The sequence below is a fragment of the Myzus persicae genome, unplaced genomic scaffold (genome assembly GCF_001856785.1).
Source record: "Myzus persicae strain clone G006 unplaced genomic scaffold, MPER_G0061.0, whole genome shotgun sequence".
NCBI lineage: Eukaryota > Metazoa > Arthropoda > Insecta > Hemiptera > Aphididae > Myzus > Myzus persicae.
The window spans coordinates 1,277-19,717 of record NW_019100599.1 but is presented as its reverse complement, the minus strand read 5'-3'; the positions used below and the strand labels follow the sequence as shown (position 1 = coordinate 19,717).

The 18,441-nt window shown below is 29.1% G+C and overlaps 2 protein-coding genes and 1 pseudogene across 2 annotated transcripts; 1 reads left to right on the top strand and 2 right to left on the bottom strand.

The window, feature by feature from the left end:
- Positions 1-143: 143 nt before the first annotated feature.
- LOC111035885 (zinc finger MYM-type protein 1-like) lies at positions 144-2,483 on the bottom strand. Its single transcript, XM_022317706.1, has 5 exons — positions 2,480-2,483; positions 2,307-2,390; positions 1,183-1,680; positions 642-1,023; positions 144-552 (listed from the first exon to the last, which is right to left on the bottom strand). The coding sequence occupies exons 1-5, from the start codon at positions 2,481-2,483 to the stop codon at positions 144-146; spliced, it is 1,377 nt and encodes a 458-aa protein (XP_022173398.1).
- Positions 2,484-7,704: 5,221 nt separating this feature from the next.
- LOC111035868 lies at positions 7,705-8,110 on the top strand (annotated as a pseudogene).
- Positions 8,111-8,447: 337 nt separating this feature from the next.
- Positions 8,448-10,718, bottom strand: LOC111035876 (KRAB-A domain-containing protein 2-like). Its single transcript, XM_022317693.1, has 3 exons — positions 10,244-10,718; positions 9,247-9,909; positions 8,448-8,599 (listed from the first exon to the last, which is right to left on the bottom strand). The coding sequence occupies exons 1-3, from the start codon at positions 10,716-10,718 to the stop codon at positions 8,448-8,450; spliced, it is 1,290 nt and encodes a 429-aa protein (XP_022173385.1).
- Positions 10,719-18,441: the final 7,723 nt, after the last annotated feature.

Below are 18,441 nucleotides of genomic sequence, written 5' to 3'. Positions count from 1 at the left end.
GCTTAAATCATTTTTCTTAAATTTACTGTTCATACACATTATTACTGTATCTATAATTCCATAAAATACATTTATACGGAAATGGTCTTGAACAGTCTGTAATGTTAGCTTTTTACCACCACCTAATTTTAATGGAACTGATTTTATTCGTGGTAAATTAGGCTTACTAAAACCATTATTTTCTGAGAAAAAATAGCAGCCTTATCCCATACTTTCTGAAAATTTTCATCTGTCCTTAACTCTTCAAAACTTTTTATAGTTTCTTTAACCATTTGACTTACTAAACCATAATTGAATGTTGTTGATTGCAAATATTTGGATAGGACATTTGTCTTTAATAATACATCTTCCAGTAAAATTAGAGAAAATATAAATTCAAATGTCTGTATACTTTTTAATAAAGCAGCAGCATCAGATCCAAATTCTCGATCACTTTCTGCTATTTCAGCCAATGTATCTATTACAGCAGTTAAATTATGGAACACTGATCTTAAGGCTTCATAATGGCAACTCCAGCGTGTCTCGCATAATGTTTTGAGTGTTTTAGGGGTCCTACATCAGAACTCAACATTTGTTCAAAAATAGAAAACCTTTTAGAAGATGCTCCTATAAAACTATATAATGTTCTTAATGTACCAAACATATTTCGAACACAAGCTTTTTGTTTTGCTAAGTCTACAAGACATAAATTCAAGATATGAGCATAGCAATGTACATCAACTGCTAAGCTATTTTCTTTCCTTATTCTGGCTTGAACGCCTTTATAGGCCCCACGCATTGATGCAGCGCCATCGTAGCACTGTCCTCTTATGTTTTCAATTTTTAGTGCGTTAAGTTTCAACACTTCTTTAATTAAATCAACAAGAGATTCTCCATCTGTTGAGTTTGTACGGTAAAATCCCAAAAACACTTCTTTTGGCTCTAAATTATGTACATACCTTATAAACACAGAGACTTGCTCATGTCGACTTAAATCTTGTGTTTCATCAATAAGAATGTTAAATATTCCAGCAGACAGAATTTCTGATATAATTGATTTTAAAACATAATCACTCATATAGGTCAAAAACATATTTAAGTATGAATGATGTACATAATTAAATGATTTTTCTTTCTCTAAATAATATCGTTGAATTAGATTATAGTCTTTTACTCTAAGAGTTAATAGCTCAATAAAGTTACCTTTATTTAACGATTTGAAATTCTCATCATGACCCCTAATAGCTATCCCTTGCTTAGCACAATAAAGAAGAGTTTCCAAAATATTTTTTAAGTAATTGCGATTATCAGATACTACTTTACTATGATTTTTGTCAATTAACCCAATTATATTTCCATAACTTGATAATGATTGTTTATATCCAACAACTTTACAAAGCGCTTCTTTATGTGAATTGCTTTTTTGATGAATAGAAAATCGTTGAGTTGCTTTTCCCCATTTCTTAAATCCACATGAAATAAATGCTGTTTCCATACCAATTGTAGGAAAAGCTCGGCAATAAAAACAAAAAGCTGCATCTAATTCTTGACTATATTCTAACCATTCATATGACTTATACCATTCTTTCCTAAATGTTCTACCAGAACTACGGGGAAATACAATATTTACTGGTTGATATGGATCCAATTGCATTGTTAAATTTATATAAGCTTGTTCTTTACCTTTTGCTGGGTCACGTTCTAAAAAATGTAATGTTATATTCAATAGAAATCACTAACATTTATGTAAAATAAAATAAAATGATCACAATCAGCAGTTATGCCCAATTGGTGTAGGTACAGATATTAAACAATACCCAATATATAAATAAGGCTACAAATAACATAACAAGGATGATTAGTATATCTATTTATTCTCAACAAAAAAACATTTAGGTAATTTGAATGATTTAATTTTCTCAATGGAACATTTATATAAATAATACATTATATGACAAGCTATTTAATTATACTATGATAGAATATATATAACATATAATTATTTATTAAGTATGATATTAATAAAATATAAAACAAACACAAATATTATTAAATTATTTTTAATGTCAATAGCATCCAAGAACTATCTGACTTGGTTAGTGACTACATAGACTACATATTATAACTTATAATTTCAATTATTTTCACATTAAAATATCACATGCCACATTTATATTACTCTTATAAAAAACATAATAATAATTATCAATAGATTAGCTACACAAATAACATGAAATATGAATATTGACTGAACACAACCATTATATTTATTTACAATACATTATCCACAGGCAACATTGAACATATAACTGTATTTTGAAACTAACCTTCTGCAGTCAAATTTAGGCAGGATTCTGTTGTAGCCAGAGAAATGCTCACGCTGTTATTAATATTATCAACAGTGCCATCAACTATAGTTAAAAATTGACAAATTAAATATTAAAACTTAGTAGTATATTATGACAACACACACAAAATAATTTTATGAAACTGAACTTACTCATAACATCTGCTGATTTTTTTTTAAAATAATCCGTTATAGTGACCTTAGTATGGTTAGGTTTAAAGTCGGCTTTTCTTTTGTTTTTATTAAGTTCATCCATAATTATTATAGGTACCCAGTCAAAATTGTAATAGTAATAAAATTAAAACTGAGACAACACTCGAAACAGTAAGACAGTAACGTCTAGATTAAAAAGTTGTTAATTGTCATCGAGCATTCGAGCGAATGAGCAATAAGAGTAATCATAGTATCATACAAACAAAATGATAAACTCAATTCAGCCGAAAACAATTTCATATAATCTGTGATAAAATAATCACAGAAATGAGATAATCTATATGATTGCTTGTGAAAGTCGTGTTCATGGTACTCACGGTCTTAGAAGATAAGTTCGGGACACTTCCCTATTTGACAACGTTAAACAATCCGGTTGCTTAGAGGGGACATTTTAGTTTAGTTTTTTGCCGCTATTATATTAGGCGCCTTGAACAGAACTTTATTAAGGTTATGTATAAAATTTAAAATATTTTAGCGGCAAACGAAAATTAAAATAAATATAACAATAAATTATTATTATCGTAATTTAAATCAAAAATATCATATTTGATATATTATTTAAAATTTATATAATATTCTATCTAAGAATATAGAGCCATAAATAGATATTAATTTGAATACATACATGGAAATTGAAATTATGTCAATAATGTTAATGTCACGCCTGCATGTATTGCTCCGTCTTACAAACGCTGAAACTCGTATATACGTAACATACTAGTATAACATACGAGACAACACATGTGGGTGTGGCATCCTCTTAATAATTACTAAATTTAGAATTTTGTTTTCACAAACATATTTGTTAGTTGTTAGTATAATATTATACTATTGTAATATTGTAGTTTTGTTTTAAGAATTGTTTCTTTGAACTTAAATATGCCCAACTTATTTTGTTTTTTTGGTTGCAATAAAAATTCAAAATTATCTGTCTTTTGTTGTCCCAAAAATGATGAGCTTAAAGCCCAATATGAAAATAACCTTGGGATAAAACTTAAAAATTATTTTGTCATTTGTGAAAATCATTTTAATTCTAATGATATAGTAAGGCAAGTGATTAAAAAGGATCAAAAGGGAAATATTATATTTTCTGTGAGTATCAAATTCACAAAATGTTTTTAACGTTTTCATATTTTCTGACCTACATATAAATAGTAAATATTTCCAAAAAATGGTATTGAATATTGGCACATATTGTATTAAGGATATTTAAAAATATATAGTTTTAAACATGATTTTGTACTGATGAACCTGTCTAAACCAAAGCTTAAACGTAATTCTATTCCGTTTAAGCTCCTGGATAGTAAATCGGTGAACACAAGCCATGGTAATGATTTTATTAATGTTGAAGTAAGCAAATGATATATACCACAACAGATTATTTTTTTCTCTATAAATATACAATTAATTAATGACAATTGCATTTAATATATTGTAATATTTCAGAATATTAATAATAATAATAATAATAACTGTGCAACAAATTGCACAACGACGAAAATTAATATCTGATGATGAAATATATGATGTTGAATCTGAATGTGAAATGGTGTCGTCAGACATATCTTTAAGAGTAATACAAACATATTTTTATTTACTATAATTACATTTAAAGTAAATTTTATCACTAAATTCACTTTGTCTTAGAAAAATATTATTAATAGTGTTAACTCCTCACAAGACGTGAAAAATATTAAGCGACGTAAATTAATATTTTCTGATGATCAAAAATATGATGTTGAATGCAAAATGGTATCTTCAGACGTATCTTTTAGAGTAATTTAATATGATAAATAATACTTCTAACATAACTCGTATAATTTTTCTAGAATGAAACTGATCTTACAGAAATATGTGGTATAAGTTACTTGGGTGATTTTAAAAAAGAAAGATTTTCATTGAAACAGTGCCAGGTATATGTTTTCACTTTTAAACATGTTTATAAATTAAATCTATCAGTTTTAAATATAACTATGTACAGATGATCCTACTTAATCCATGTATGAAACCTGATTTCATACCACTAAAAGTCATAGATGGTAGCCCTACATCAGGTTTAAGTCATGTTTGTCATGACCATGATTATGTTAAAGTTGAAGTAAGAAAATTTTTAGTATAATTTCTATAATATATTATTATCTGACAAATTATGCTATTTATTTAGACTGTAAACCAAATTCAAAGAAGTAGTCAAATATATTTTGATCAATTATAAAATAATGAAATTCCTATTAACTTACCTCCATACTGGTATAGATATACTACCATGAATCATAAATGGGTTGGATTTTCTGAAATTGTTATAAAGCAAACATCAGATGGTATATCACCTTTTTTTATTAGAGATATCATCGTTGAATCTACAATGAAAATTCATTGTAACATTTTGGGTAAGCATTATGATCTTGGAGAAATATCAAATTCAAAACAACATATTGAATGTATTGAAGATTTAACAAATGTAATACAATCAATTTCTAAATATAAACTGTGTCATGGACTAAATTCATGGCATGTATCAAAGTATTTTTCAGTTGCTAGCAGTGTTAACACTAATATATTAAAAGTAGATAGTATTGGAACATACAGACATACTAATTGTCAATTTCTCCTTCATATTGGTAATAAATGCACAAATTGTGCTCGAGCTCTTAAAACTATTAGTCAGACAGTAAAAAGATTGCTTGTTAATTTGCCCAAAAGACTAAAATTTAAAGTTACTCCAAGAAAGAGAAAAATGTTAGAGAGATTACAAAAAAAGTCAGAGATCATCAGAAAAAGAAATAAACGTCAAGAAAATAGAATAAAAATTTTGAAAAATGATTTATCAGAGTCAGTCAAGAAATTAGAAAGTATGGTGACATCTGATATCACTGAAAAACTTAAAACTAACAATGTTCCTGAATTCCAGCAAGTTATAATTAAGGAAATTTTAGCAGCTACTAAGGTTTGATATATTAAATAAAATTTAAAGAAGACAGGTAATACAAAAAGATAATATTTTTGGTTAAAAATTCAAAAGGAAGACGTTATTCTGAAGATTTTATAGTTTTATGTATGCTTTTACACATTCGATCTCCAGAAGGTTATAATTTCTTAAAGAATAATAATTTGTTACCATTGCCATCTATTCGTACAATTAGACGCTATTTAGCATTGATAGATATGAAATGTGGTTTTGACAAACAATTTTTTGAATTGTTTAAAAATCACCTTCAGAAGAAAAGTAGTATGCAAAAACATGGAATCATACTATTTGATGAAATGTCTGTAAGACAGGCTATATCTGTATGCTCAAAAACATTGACATATAAAGGTCTTGTGGATTTTGGAGAAGATAAAAAAGCAAATGATATAAAAGAAAAAGCAACACAAGCGCTCGTGTTTATGTTTCAGCCTCTAGCTGACAATTATACACAGCCATTAGCAATTTTTGCATCCAAAGGCCAAGTTGTTGGAATAGAGTTGGGCCAAATTACTTGTAAAATGCATTATTCTTTTAGAGGAAAGTGGTGCTGTAGTTCATGGATTTGTGTCAGACGGTGCACAAACCAACCGCAAAATGTGGTTGGAATTAGGGATTGATGGTAAGAAAAATTCGTTGAAAAATTGGTTTACACATCCTCTTGATAACAGCAGAAAGATATTTGCATTTTCCGACACATCACATCTAATAAAAAATGTAAGAAATAGGCTGTATAATCAAATACAACAATACCTGAAATAAAAAAATGTTTTCATAAATTCGGAAACACAAACTAATATGGTAGAAACCTTAAAACTGAAGTTTGACAAAATAATTGAAAAAAAAAATTGGGACTTAGTGGATGTTGTTGAACATGATTATGCTAAAGCAGAAATTGTTGATTGTTTAATATATTATTTAACAGGTAGGTAACATAATATAAAAATACCACTGAGTATATTATATATTATTTGTGAGGATAAACAATAAGAATATTTATTTGAATAATTTTATTTCTTAGCTTTCCGCAATAATTTTCGTATAGATACCTACATCAACAATTATTAACAAAACTATTGATCTATTATATGTATATAATATAATAACTTACATACTTACAGACATATAACACATTTTTTTACAAAATAAACTGTAGTACTACTCATTCATTACATTGGTTAGATTTCAACTAAATCTATGATTCAAATGACTTTTCAGGTTATTTATGTAAACAATTGATGTATTATACAAAAGACTGCCAAGTTTGTAAGACATCATTTGTATCTCATCAAGGACATTCGCAGCAAATTCAAGCAGCTTTGGTTAATCTGAAAACCCACAGACGATTAATACATCCTAATATAACTTTCTTCTTTTTCATCAAAAATATTGAACAAAAATTTGAAAAATATTGTAATTCACCTCATGTTTTTGATTTGATTTTAGAAGAGATATTGAGTGTACACAAATTGAGTTTCCCATGTTTTGCACATGCCACAGATATAATTTCCTTTGTAGTTATATATTATATACGTATGAGAATGAGGCAGTTTTCCCAACAAGAAAACCAAAAAACTAAAAAATTGAATCGCAATAAAAAAAAAATTGCAAAGTTATATTCGACATAAAACTATCCAGTATCCTACGCACCAACTTGTCCTGTAAATATTAAAATTATAAAATAAATGGTTAATTATGAATGTAAAAATTTCATAATAATTATATCATCAATTTATTTGTTTACCTAATTGAAAATTAGTCAATATTGGTGACCAATTGAAATTTTTTCCATTTGCCTCCAGCGTGCGTCCGTGCAACCAGATTACCTGGTTACTGATACCGGCTACCGATGTCCGGTAAATAAAAAAACACAGAAAGTTGGAACAGAAGCGCTATCAAAATAGTGGATTAAATTAGTACTAAAATGTCCTCTGATTGCGGACACGATTATAAGCAAATCTTCTAAGACCGTCATGGTACTATATTTACGAGCGTTTCGGGGGGCAAAATTGCGCGTCCAATCAGAATCGTTCACATTTGTTATCACTATTTGTGAAAATCACATTTCTTATCATCCTTTATGAAAATTATTAAGTGATATCATTATCAGCAATCATACAGGTGTTAAAGAAATTATATTTGAAATATTTCAATTTATATTTTTTTATATAAAATATGTAATAAATAATAATATATTAATATGGAAGAGTTTAGATCTAGTAACATTGAAGAGCTAAAGTGCATGGTGTGTAATAAACATTTTAGTTATAAAGAACCTTAAAGCGACATCAAATTACTTGTGGATCTAAGGAAACAAAAATTCTTAATAATGTGAAATGTCCCGATTTGTCTTGCAATAAGTTATTTACAAACAAAAAAATTTTGAAATCATATATAGTGGCAAACCATGGTGTGCAGTTACAAAATGAAAAAAAAACATTTGCAACTTTTAATGGTAAATGTGATTTACTGAATTTTTATTTTACTTTTTTGTTTTTCTATGAGTATATACTTATAAAAATATTGTATTATTAAATATATACCTTTAGATTTTAAAGACTGGAAATCAAAACTGGAAGATAACAATTTATGTTTTTATACGTTAGGTGCTCGTAAAACTGTTGGACAGAATAAAAATACATCGCATCTGGATTGTCATAGAACTGGTAATTTCCAAAGTAGATCAACAGGTATTCGTAAAATAAAGAGTCAGGGCACAAACAAAATTAGATCTACATGCCCATTGTCAATGTTATGAACTTTTTTAATCTTGACATTTCATTATTTTTTGCTCAATATTCTGTTTTAATATTCAGATAGTGGAAACAAAAGAAGATGGAACTGTTTGTGTAGATTTTTTGTAGTACTCATTTTGGCCATAATATGAAACTTGGTACATGTAATTTAACACCAGATGAAAGAACTATGATTGCAGGTATAATTTTACTTTACACCATCTATTTTTGTAAATGTGAATAAAGGACAAGTGTTACTGGGTTCCTGTGCTGTAGAAAATCTATTTGTTTTTAAGTAATAATGTATAGCCTTATAGCCGTCAGGTTTGGATTTATAATTTAATTTAATTTTGCTCTGCCCTAGAACAACGGAAAAAAGAAAATATAGTATGAGTTATATATTATATATTTGTTTTTGTCCATTATGTTTTTATTTAACAATTTATGTTACAATATATTTTATGTTACAAACTAACAAATAATATAAATTGCCAAGTGTGTATATAAGGTGTGTGTATTCCCAAATCAATATATATATGTTACGGTAAAAGTACGAATACCGGTTAAACCTAGAATTTACCGGTAAATCCTAGGTTTCGCCGATTACTGTTGGTAAAACCTAGGATATACAACATCGTTTGGTCAAACCCCGAATGATTTTTGTAGTTCGGACTTTTACAAACGAGATTTGGTAAATCTTAGGATAAACAATCAGTGTTAGTAAAAGTCCAAACATTTTTACCAAAGTTATTAATTATTATTATTATTTAAGTATATTAGGTAGGAACTATATCAATGACTAATATATTAGTTAGTATATTATTTTATTATTATTATTATTAAGTACTAATGCAAAAATTGACAAATTAAATTTACTAAGTACATTTATTGCTAGTATATTATTTGTATTATAATTAAATTAATTGTATTATAAAATTATTTATTTGTGCAGGCTTGGCTGCTGTGACATCTCGAGTTGCATAATAAATTTTTGGATCGGCATTTACACCTGTTTGTTACACATTTTTTCAAACAATCACACCTTATTAGTCCTTGTCCACCAGTCAACGACAGTTGCGATACTGCTTGTCGAATACCAATTTCATTATCTGGTATAATTGCCGATTCTAAAAAATTTTCTTCACATAAGGTGAACTGATTGCGAGTGAACAGTTGTGAGAGTGTTCCCGCTTTTGTACCCAGGCGATAAAAATCTGCATCCACAACTTGTAACACCTTAGCCATTAATGTGCGGGCATCAATTTTACTTCGATCGACTTCGGGAATTTTAATTTTGACAGTTTGTCCAATTAGTACAATTGGCATTTTCTTGTTTGACATTTGCAACATTTGTCTTGCTTGTTTCTGTAGGCCGATGAGTGATTCTTCTCGATGTTGCTTAATTTTTTGTGTCCGTGCTGGTATTTCATTTTCTATGTCCCTTGTTTCTACATATTTAGTTTCTCCGTGTGTCTCTACATCGTCATCGATTTCAACTTCTTCATCTATCTCACCAACTTCAACTATATTTGCCTTTGGTTCGGTAAGTGCTGCCTCTAAATCCTCTTCTGTTTGCAGTCCTGGTAATACATTTTTTGGAATAATTGAATTTGCTAATCCCATTTTCATTTTATTCCCAAACATTGCTTCATATGGGGAGCGTTTGATTCCTGAAAATGTGGTAATTAAATGTATACTTTATTTAAAACTCCAGCCTTGAAAATTTCTGATTTTCGCAATTTTGACATATTTCGTATAAATTCGAACTTTAAGCACTTATAACAAAAAATTGTGACTAACGATTTCAGATTTTTTTTTATCACTTTAAGAACAACTTATAAGAAACCTTGTATTAAATATTCAAGATTTTCTGGTTATTTAAAAAAAAATACTTAGAAAAATTGAAAATTTCAATTGTGTATAAATAGTTCAAAAAAAGTCAAAATACTTTGAAAAACTTATTAGTTTTATCTTGTAAAATACCAATTTTAATACAATACGTACCAGAATGAAAAGCTCCGTTCTTCATAGCTTGTACGAATCGTAAGGACTCTGACCATTTCGTCGTTTTATTTGTCTCCATCCAGGTCGCAATCATACTTTCTATATCCTGATTGGCACGCTCCACAGAACCTTGAGACTGACTGTGGCGAGCTTTTCCGTGAACTATTTTCACTTCAGACCACAAACTACACAAATTTGTAATAACAGCATTTACGAATTCTCTCCCATTGTCTGAGTGGAGTATATTTGGTGCACCGAAAAGAGTGAAAATATCGAGTAAGTTATACGCAACTTCTTCAGCCCGTTTAAATTTAAGTGGTCGTAAAATAACAAATTTAGTCAAGTGATCTTGATAGACCATTATGAATTTATAATTGTTATCAGGATTTGCCTGCATATCAATCAAGTCTACTTGGCAGCGCGAATTCATTTCGGTATGTATAATAGGTTTAACAGTTAGACCTTTTTTGGGCATACTGTGTTTTTTTTGACATGGCTCACATAATTTTAAATAAATATTTATAGCCTCAATATTAACATTTTTGTATTTACTATTAACAGCATACACAATACGATTTCTACCTCCATGACCCGTTGCAATATGTGCTTCATGAATAATTTCATACAAATCATCATAGCGAACATAGTAACGCATTTCTTCGGAGGCACCATTCATCGGAACAATCAGTTTTTCTTCTCCGCCAATATTAACAATATCAAACCGTTTAAGTCATCGATAGTGAATCGATTTTTTAACTTTGACCAATTTTGATTCTTTCACTTCGTTCAATAATACATTATACTTTTCATTAGTTATGTATAGAGTGTTTTTATTATTTTTTGCTTCAACAACACCATTTAAAAGTTCATAAAACCGTATTTGAAGTGACATATTGAAAATCATATACTTTTCGCGACAATTGTAAAACGAATACTGCACACAATATTATTTTCAATATGATGCCTATTCAATCGATAATCAATCTATTATCAAACCTGTTCCGTATCATAAACTAAATTGCATTGTATGTGCAACACAGTATAAAGTAGGAACAACTTTTATCATATACCTAGAGTACCTTTTTGGCTAATTTATTGATTGTATTGTGATTCTATTGATAGTGATTTGATTGTATGAGTAGGTACACGTGTCAAGGTCTTACAGTATCATGATGTATATGAAAATCGAAATGAAAATTCACAAAGTTCATACTTAAATAATAATAATTATGATAGTCAAGATAAAAGCCGATCGCAGTTTAGTTATCATAATCATAATGTATAATAAAAATAAAATAATATNAATAATAATAATTAATAACTTTGGTAAAAATGTTTGGACTTTTACTAACACTGATTGTTTATCCTAAGATTTACCAAATCTCGTTTGTAAAAGTCCGAACTACAAAAATCATTCGGGGTTTGACCAAACGATGTTGTATATCCTAGGTTTTACCGAAATCAATTGGTAAATGTCCGAAATTCGGACATTTACCAACAGTAATCGGCGAAACCTAGGATTTACCGGTAAATTCTAGGTTTAACCGGTATTCGTACTTTTACCGTAACATATATATATATAATATTATATTCCTAGACATAGTTTATTGTGGAATCTGGAAATATAAAAAGCAAAACGAGCTATATCCATGCATATACCTTGCATTTGTATGTATCTTAATATGTTTTGTGTAGTGTTTTGTTTTTCTTAACATTGTGCAGCTTTAATTATGTGAATCCATGTGAATAGTGTGGTAACTGTTATTATATTATAATAATTTTACAACGTTCAACTACAATCAACATTCAAGGAATTTTTTATTGCTACAGGAATATGTAAATTATTATTTATTTATTAATATTAGATAGAAAATATTTGTGTATAATATTTCTAAATTTACTTTTCAGGTAAAATATCTGAAGGAGTTACAATGGAAAAAATATTAGATGACATAAGGGATAATGTTCATGACATACTTAAAGTTCAAACTTTAATAACAAAAAATGATCTGTGGAATATTAAATGAGATTTTAATTTGTACGAAGGTCGTCAGCACTTATCTGACTACATCAGTGTAAATATATGGATCAATCGAATGATAGAATTGCCAGAGGAAGAATATCCTGTTAAACATTATAACCCGGATAAAGAACATTTTATATTGGTAATATCTACAAATGTTCAACTCCAAATGCTTCAACATTTTGTAACCTCTTCAAACTCCAAAATATGTATTGATAGTACACATTATACCAATGAATATGGTCTACAATTAACAACAATTGTGGTTGTTGACGTATTTGGAAACGGATTTCCAGTTGCATATTGTATATCGAAAAAAACTGATGCAGCGACCTGGAATATATTTTTTCAACGGCTTAAGTGTAAAATTGGAATTATAAGTACCCAAATTTGTATGAGTGATGACGACCCATCATACTACAATGCTTGGGAACGAATAATGTTACCAGTAGAGCATCGCCTTTTGTGTACCTGGCATGTGGATCAATCTCTAAGAAGAAATATTCAGTCAAAAATAAGAGGAACAGCTGAAAGTTTATAAATCATTAAGAGTGATGCATCAAGAGCCAAATGAAATTATATTTACCGAACTTCTAAATGGATTTATGGATGAAATAATGAATAACGATGATACTATTCAATTTGGTGAATATTTTAATAGTTATTACTTGAATAGAGTCAAACAGTCACCGAAGAAACTGTGGTATCAACACAAACATGTTTTTAGAGGCAGTGCATAAGTGCTTGAAATATTATTATTTACATGGTAAAAAAATAAGAGTTTGGATACCTGCATAAATGCACTTTTAAAATTCACTAGAAACAAGATTTTTGAGAGATTCATTAAATTGACAAAAAAATAAATTTACTGCTAATGAAGAAAATATAATTAAGAGCCATAATGTTGGAGTACAAATAAATCCTGAACATATTAAAGTAATTGGTGAAAATCAATGGGGGATATCTGGTAAAGAAACAAACATGGCATATGAAGTAATCCATTCTACAGATGTGTGTAACACTGAAGACTGTCGATTGGTTTGTCGCAAGTGTAATATATGTATTCATAATTATACTTATGAATGTAGTGATTACATAATCAAATTAAATATATGCAAGCATATTCATGCCTGCGCAATTCTTTCTTTATCAAATACTCAAAATAAATTGTGTGAATTAACAGGAAAAGAAATTCTAGTTCCTGCTGCCGAAATAAACTTAATAGAAAAATCAATACTAAAAACAAATATACGGACAAAGATTCTGAACAGTTACATCAAATAAAAAACAATTTAGAAGCTGGAATAGAAATATTATCGTCCCTCATTGCAAGTAAAAATGGAGTGACTGAGGAAGAAATTGCAGAAATGAATAAGCATAGCAGTTCCTTACTTAAATTATTACAAGGAAAACGAAAGATAGTCGAACTTGAAGAAAATAAGGAACCTGTTAACAAGAACATAGATAAACAGAAACGATTTTTGACCAAAAAAAGAAAAATTGAATTACTTAGTGGTAGAATAGAATGCAACGAAAGGAAATCTCTGAATTAAGGGTTGGTATTAGGGGAAGTACAAAACATACATACTTCCTCTGATCATACTTACCAGTAATATGTTTAAATTTATTTTAATACTTATGTGCTGTTTTTATTATGATTTATTTTTATTTAACTATTAGTAGACTTTAGGTTGACAAATATTTTAATGTACTTATTTAATTATGAATTATTTTTATTTAACTGTTATAAGACTTTAGGTTGACAATATACAAAACAAACTTTTCTATAGCACAGGACTTACCCAGTAACACGTATGCACTATGCTTTATGATTAATTGCAATAATTGTGGATTTTCCTTTCAATTTATTTCTACATCATTTTGAAGACTTGTAATGTGCTATTTACTATTTTTTTTTTATAATAATGATATCACTTAAAAATTTTCATTAAGGATGATAAGAAATGTGATTTTCACAAATAGTGATAACAAATGTGAACGATTCTGATTGAACGCGCAATTTCGCTCCCGAGACGCTCGCCTATTTTTAAATTTGAACCATATCGCTATCTAGTGACGAATTAACTTCCTGAATTATTTGATTATTGTGAAATAAATAATTTCCATAATTTAATTCATTTTTAAGTATGAGTAGTATGACAATTAATTGAGTAATCAATTCATATTTAAAATATTGATGTGACCCATGGTTATAAGTTATAATTAAAATTACATTATATTTCTATTGTTAGCATTTGCAATTCAATAACTAAAATATAATATAATATTTTTGACTGTTGTCTGTGGGCGCAAAATGATACTTTTTCCCCCCTAGAAAAATTGTCGTGGGTGCAACTGCACCCTCATGCCCCCCCCCACCCCAGATGCTGCCACTGAATAGAGCAAAATTACTTCTTATTGAGGTGGTATAATATTATAGTTGTTGCTGCCGACGGCTTACAAGTATTTTCTATTTTTATAAGTGTGTATATTCTATCAGAGTAATAAATAATATAAGCGTAGAAAAGACACTAGTACACAGAAGTGTTAAGATTGATTTTTACTATCTGTTATTTGTTTAAGTACTTAAAATATTTTTGTAGTAATATCATTTCTAACAAAATAAAACGGAAAATTTTAAAAATAGGTAAATCATAATTTTAGCAACTATTTTTTGAACGTAACACTATAAAACCATTAATAATTTTCCCAAGTCTATGATGTTGTACAATTTATGCATTGTATATTTTATACTTACATCACAGTCGACATTTTCTATACAATCCCCCTGCTCTTTTACAGTTTCCAGGTAATCACCACCTACATCTGCCTGTAAAACTTATGTTTTAAGTATATTTTATAGTGTAATAACTAATATACAGTATACTTACATCACAATATTTGACTTTTTTACTCGGAAATTCTGTAGGCAGTTCTTCTGTAACAAAAACTGTCTATAAAACGTTATGTGTAAGTATTAAGATTGTTTTTCACAAACACCGGGCAACCTTTTTTTTGAAATTTGAAATGCCTGGTAAACTAGACTTATACCTACCCATTTTATTTAGAAATACCCGAGTTCAATAATTATGTTCCATTTTTACAATTTGAAATTCAAATATATAATATGGGGACTTACGTAATTTTTTTCAGGATTTCTTTTAATATTCGATATTTTATTGTAATTTATTTTATTCAATGGCCTTTTATAATTTACTGGCACATATGTCCATATATTATCTGACGCATTTTTCGGATTTCCATAAAAAAGTTTAATATCATGCATCATTTTTATGATTAAAGCGATTGGTTAAAAAGTTTTGCCCAATTAGTCCTTATTTTTCATTGAATTTATAGTTTGGATATTTATGTACACCTACTTGGGGTCTATCCCTAATACTTAGTGTGTTTTTTTCACTTATCAACTGAAAATGAGTTAGATAATAATTTCAGTTAAAATAGGGCATCTCTATCCGTTGTATTAATATTATTCTTCTTCTTCTTTGGGGTTTGTCGGCCATTAAGACCATCCTTTCATACATCCAATTCTCCAGCCTTCTCTATCCAAAGCTCGTGCTTTCCAATCCGTTCCTCCAATCAGTGCCAATATGTCCTTCCTTACCATATCTTCCCACCTTAACCGAGGTCTCCCTAGTGGTCTTTTAACAACTGGGATTTCGTCCATAGCCATCCTTATTATGTTGTTCTGGAATCGTCTAGCATGACCAGCCCACTGAAGTCTTCGGTTTCTAATTGTATTTATTATGTTTTCTTTTTTAAATAGGTTTTCCAATTCATTATTTTTTCTTATTTTCCACTCACCCGTTTCTCTGTCATTCACTGGTCCAAAAATGTTCCTTAGAATTTTCCTTTCAAAAACCATAAGTTTTCTTTCCTCATTCTTTCTTAATGTCCAGGTCTCCGCCCCATAAGCGACCAATGGGCGTATTAAGGTTGTATATAACTGTTTTTTAATGTCTAACGACAAGGATCGTGATCTTAGTATTTTTGAGAGTCCATTAAAGCACTTATTCCCTGACACAATTCTTGCTGCAACTTCTTAGTCAGTTTCATTTTTTCTGTTACTATTGAACCTAGGTACTTGATTTGTTTGGTTCTACTGAACTCATACCTACCAACTTTCATGTGCGGGAATATTGTACTGCTATCTCTTCTTCCCATGGCCATGTATTCAGTTTTATCTAACTATAATATATATATACTTAATACTTATAGAAACTAATATCAGTTTTCTATAGCCCATTCCCCTCCCCTTGACTGTTTATTTTAGCCATTATAGCCATATATTATAATTTATAATTAAAATATCAATCTTTATAATATTCTTTCTCTTATCATTCTTCTTAGCATGATCAATTGTGAATTAATCACACATCCACGGTTAATTAATATGTAGTTTGTACGAGCCTCCTTCCTCGGTGCCAACCTTTTTACAGTTTTACCACTTGTACCAATAACTACTATCACGTCCTTATCTAATATAAAGCAAAATCCATATTGTGATTATTGTTAATAAACAGACATACAATAATAAAGATATGATAATTTGACATAAATATTTAACAAACGATAATTTATATCAAATATGCCGGTTACTGGGTTACTGTTACGAATAGACATAGTTTATTGTCTTTGCTGTTACTCTTACTATATTTATTTATTCATTTTTTTTGTGTTTCGTGATGACTGATGAGTAGTGTCTAGTGAGTAGCGAATAGTGTGTACGCATTTCAAATTTTATAAGCATGATAAATAAACGGAAAATGTATTTTCAATATTTAATATGAAAAAAAATGCCAAGAAGTATTTTCGGATGAGCCAGAAAGTACAAATATCAAATTGCATGAACCAACTTAAATAATATGTTCTTCTTCATTATAAATTCCCTATAAAGAATTTTTATGTTAAAAATTTGAAAATTAAGTACAGAGTAATTCCATACATCTGATATCACTATAAAATCATGAGGATAATTATTTTTTTTTATACTTACATAGATTAAGATTGATAAAGCTGAAAATGAGGACCTAACTATAGCACCAACAACATCGATTACCATTAAATCTATTGAGCCTGATTCTATTTCTAAAGGTTCTAAAGAAACTGATCCTATATATGTATTTGGTACGTAGATTTAATAAATTGTGTCATTCAAAAGGACTTTTTGGGTTTTGCCAAAATGACTTCTACTACGTTAGCTTCAATCAAAAACGCTACTAATCAAAAGTTGGAAGAACTGGGTCTTAGATAATCTCAGAGGTCAAGGCTATGGTGGTGGATCCAACATGGCAGCAAAAACAATGGTGTTCAGTAAAATAAATTATGGAAGTTATTTGTGCTGTTGCATCTTTTTTCTCTGCTTCTGCAAAAAGAGCAGACAAATTAAAATCTATTATAGAATCAGAAATTGGAAATACAGAATCCAACAGAGAAAGACTAAACTCAAAACATTCTGCGAGACGTTTTGGGTTGAACGCCATGCCTCCTTGATGACATTTAAATAATTGTATAGTTTTATACAATGCACTTGAAGAACTACAACATGATACAAACACTGAAACCTCAAGTAAAGCATTACTGTTCTTAAACTCAATAACTAAAAGTGAATTTCTAGTGGCTATTGATATTGCGGTGCTTTGCCTTGCTTATACATTACAACTTAGTGTTGCTTTACAACCTAAGCAACAAGACTTATTAAGAGCATTATCCGATGTCGTGGTAATAAAAGGGGGCATTACAAAATCTTTGGGAAGATGCAGACAATCAATTTAGCATAGTTTTTAAAAACATTATAAAATTAGGAGAAAAAATTAATGTTGAAATACACATGCCTCGAATTTGTAACAGACAAATAAATAGAGTAAAATATTGTTTCTGAAAACGCTGAAATATATTTCAAACGATCAATATTTCTTCCTTTTCTTGATTATCTCATTCAATCAATGGATACACGGTTTGATAATAGACTATCTAGTATTATCCCTCTCAAAGGATTGATTCCAAGTCATTTTGATGAGTATGACGAGGAAACTATTTATAAGCAGCCAAAATATATAGCAATGATTTATCTAACCACATAAGCACTACACTCAAGGCTGAGTTAGCTTTATGGAGGCAACAATGGAAAACTAACAACATACCAAAGCCAGTCTCA

Coding starts and splice junctions, on each gene's coding strand:
- LOC111035876 (XM_022317693.1), bottom strand. CDS start 10,718: ATGCCCAAAAAAGGTCTAACTGTTAAACCTATTATACATACCGAAATG. Junction 9,910..10,243: donor GAACGGAGCTTTTCATTCTG/GTACGTATTGTA, acceptor CCACATTTTCAG/GAATCAAACGCTCCCCATAT. Junction 8,600..9,246: donor AAAATGTGTAACAAACAGGT/GTAAATGCCGAT, acceptor CCGTTGTTCTAG/GGCAGAGCAAAATTAAATTA.
- LOC111035885 (XM_022317706.1), bottom strand. Junction 1,681..2,306: donor CCTAAATTTGACTGCAGAAG/GTTAGTTTCAAA, acceptor TACATTTTTTAG/AACGTGACCCAGCAAAAGGT. Junction 1,024..1,182: donor TTTCAAATCGTTAAATAAAG/GTAACTTTATTG, acceptor CAATTATATCAG/AAATTCTGTCTGCTGGAATA.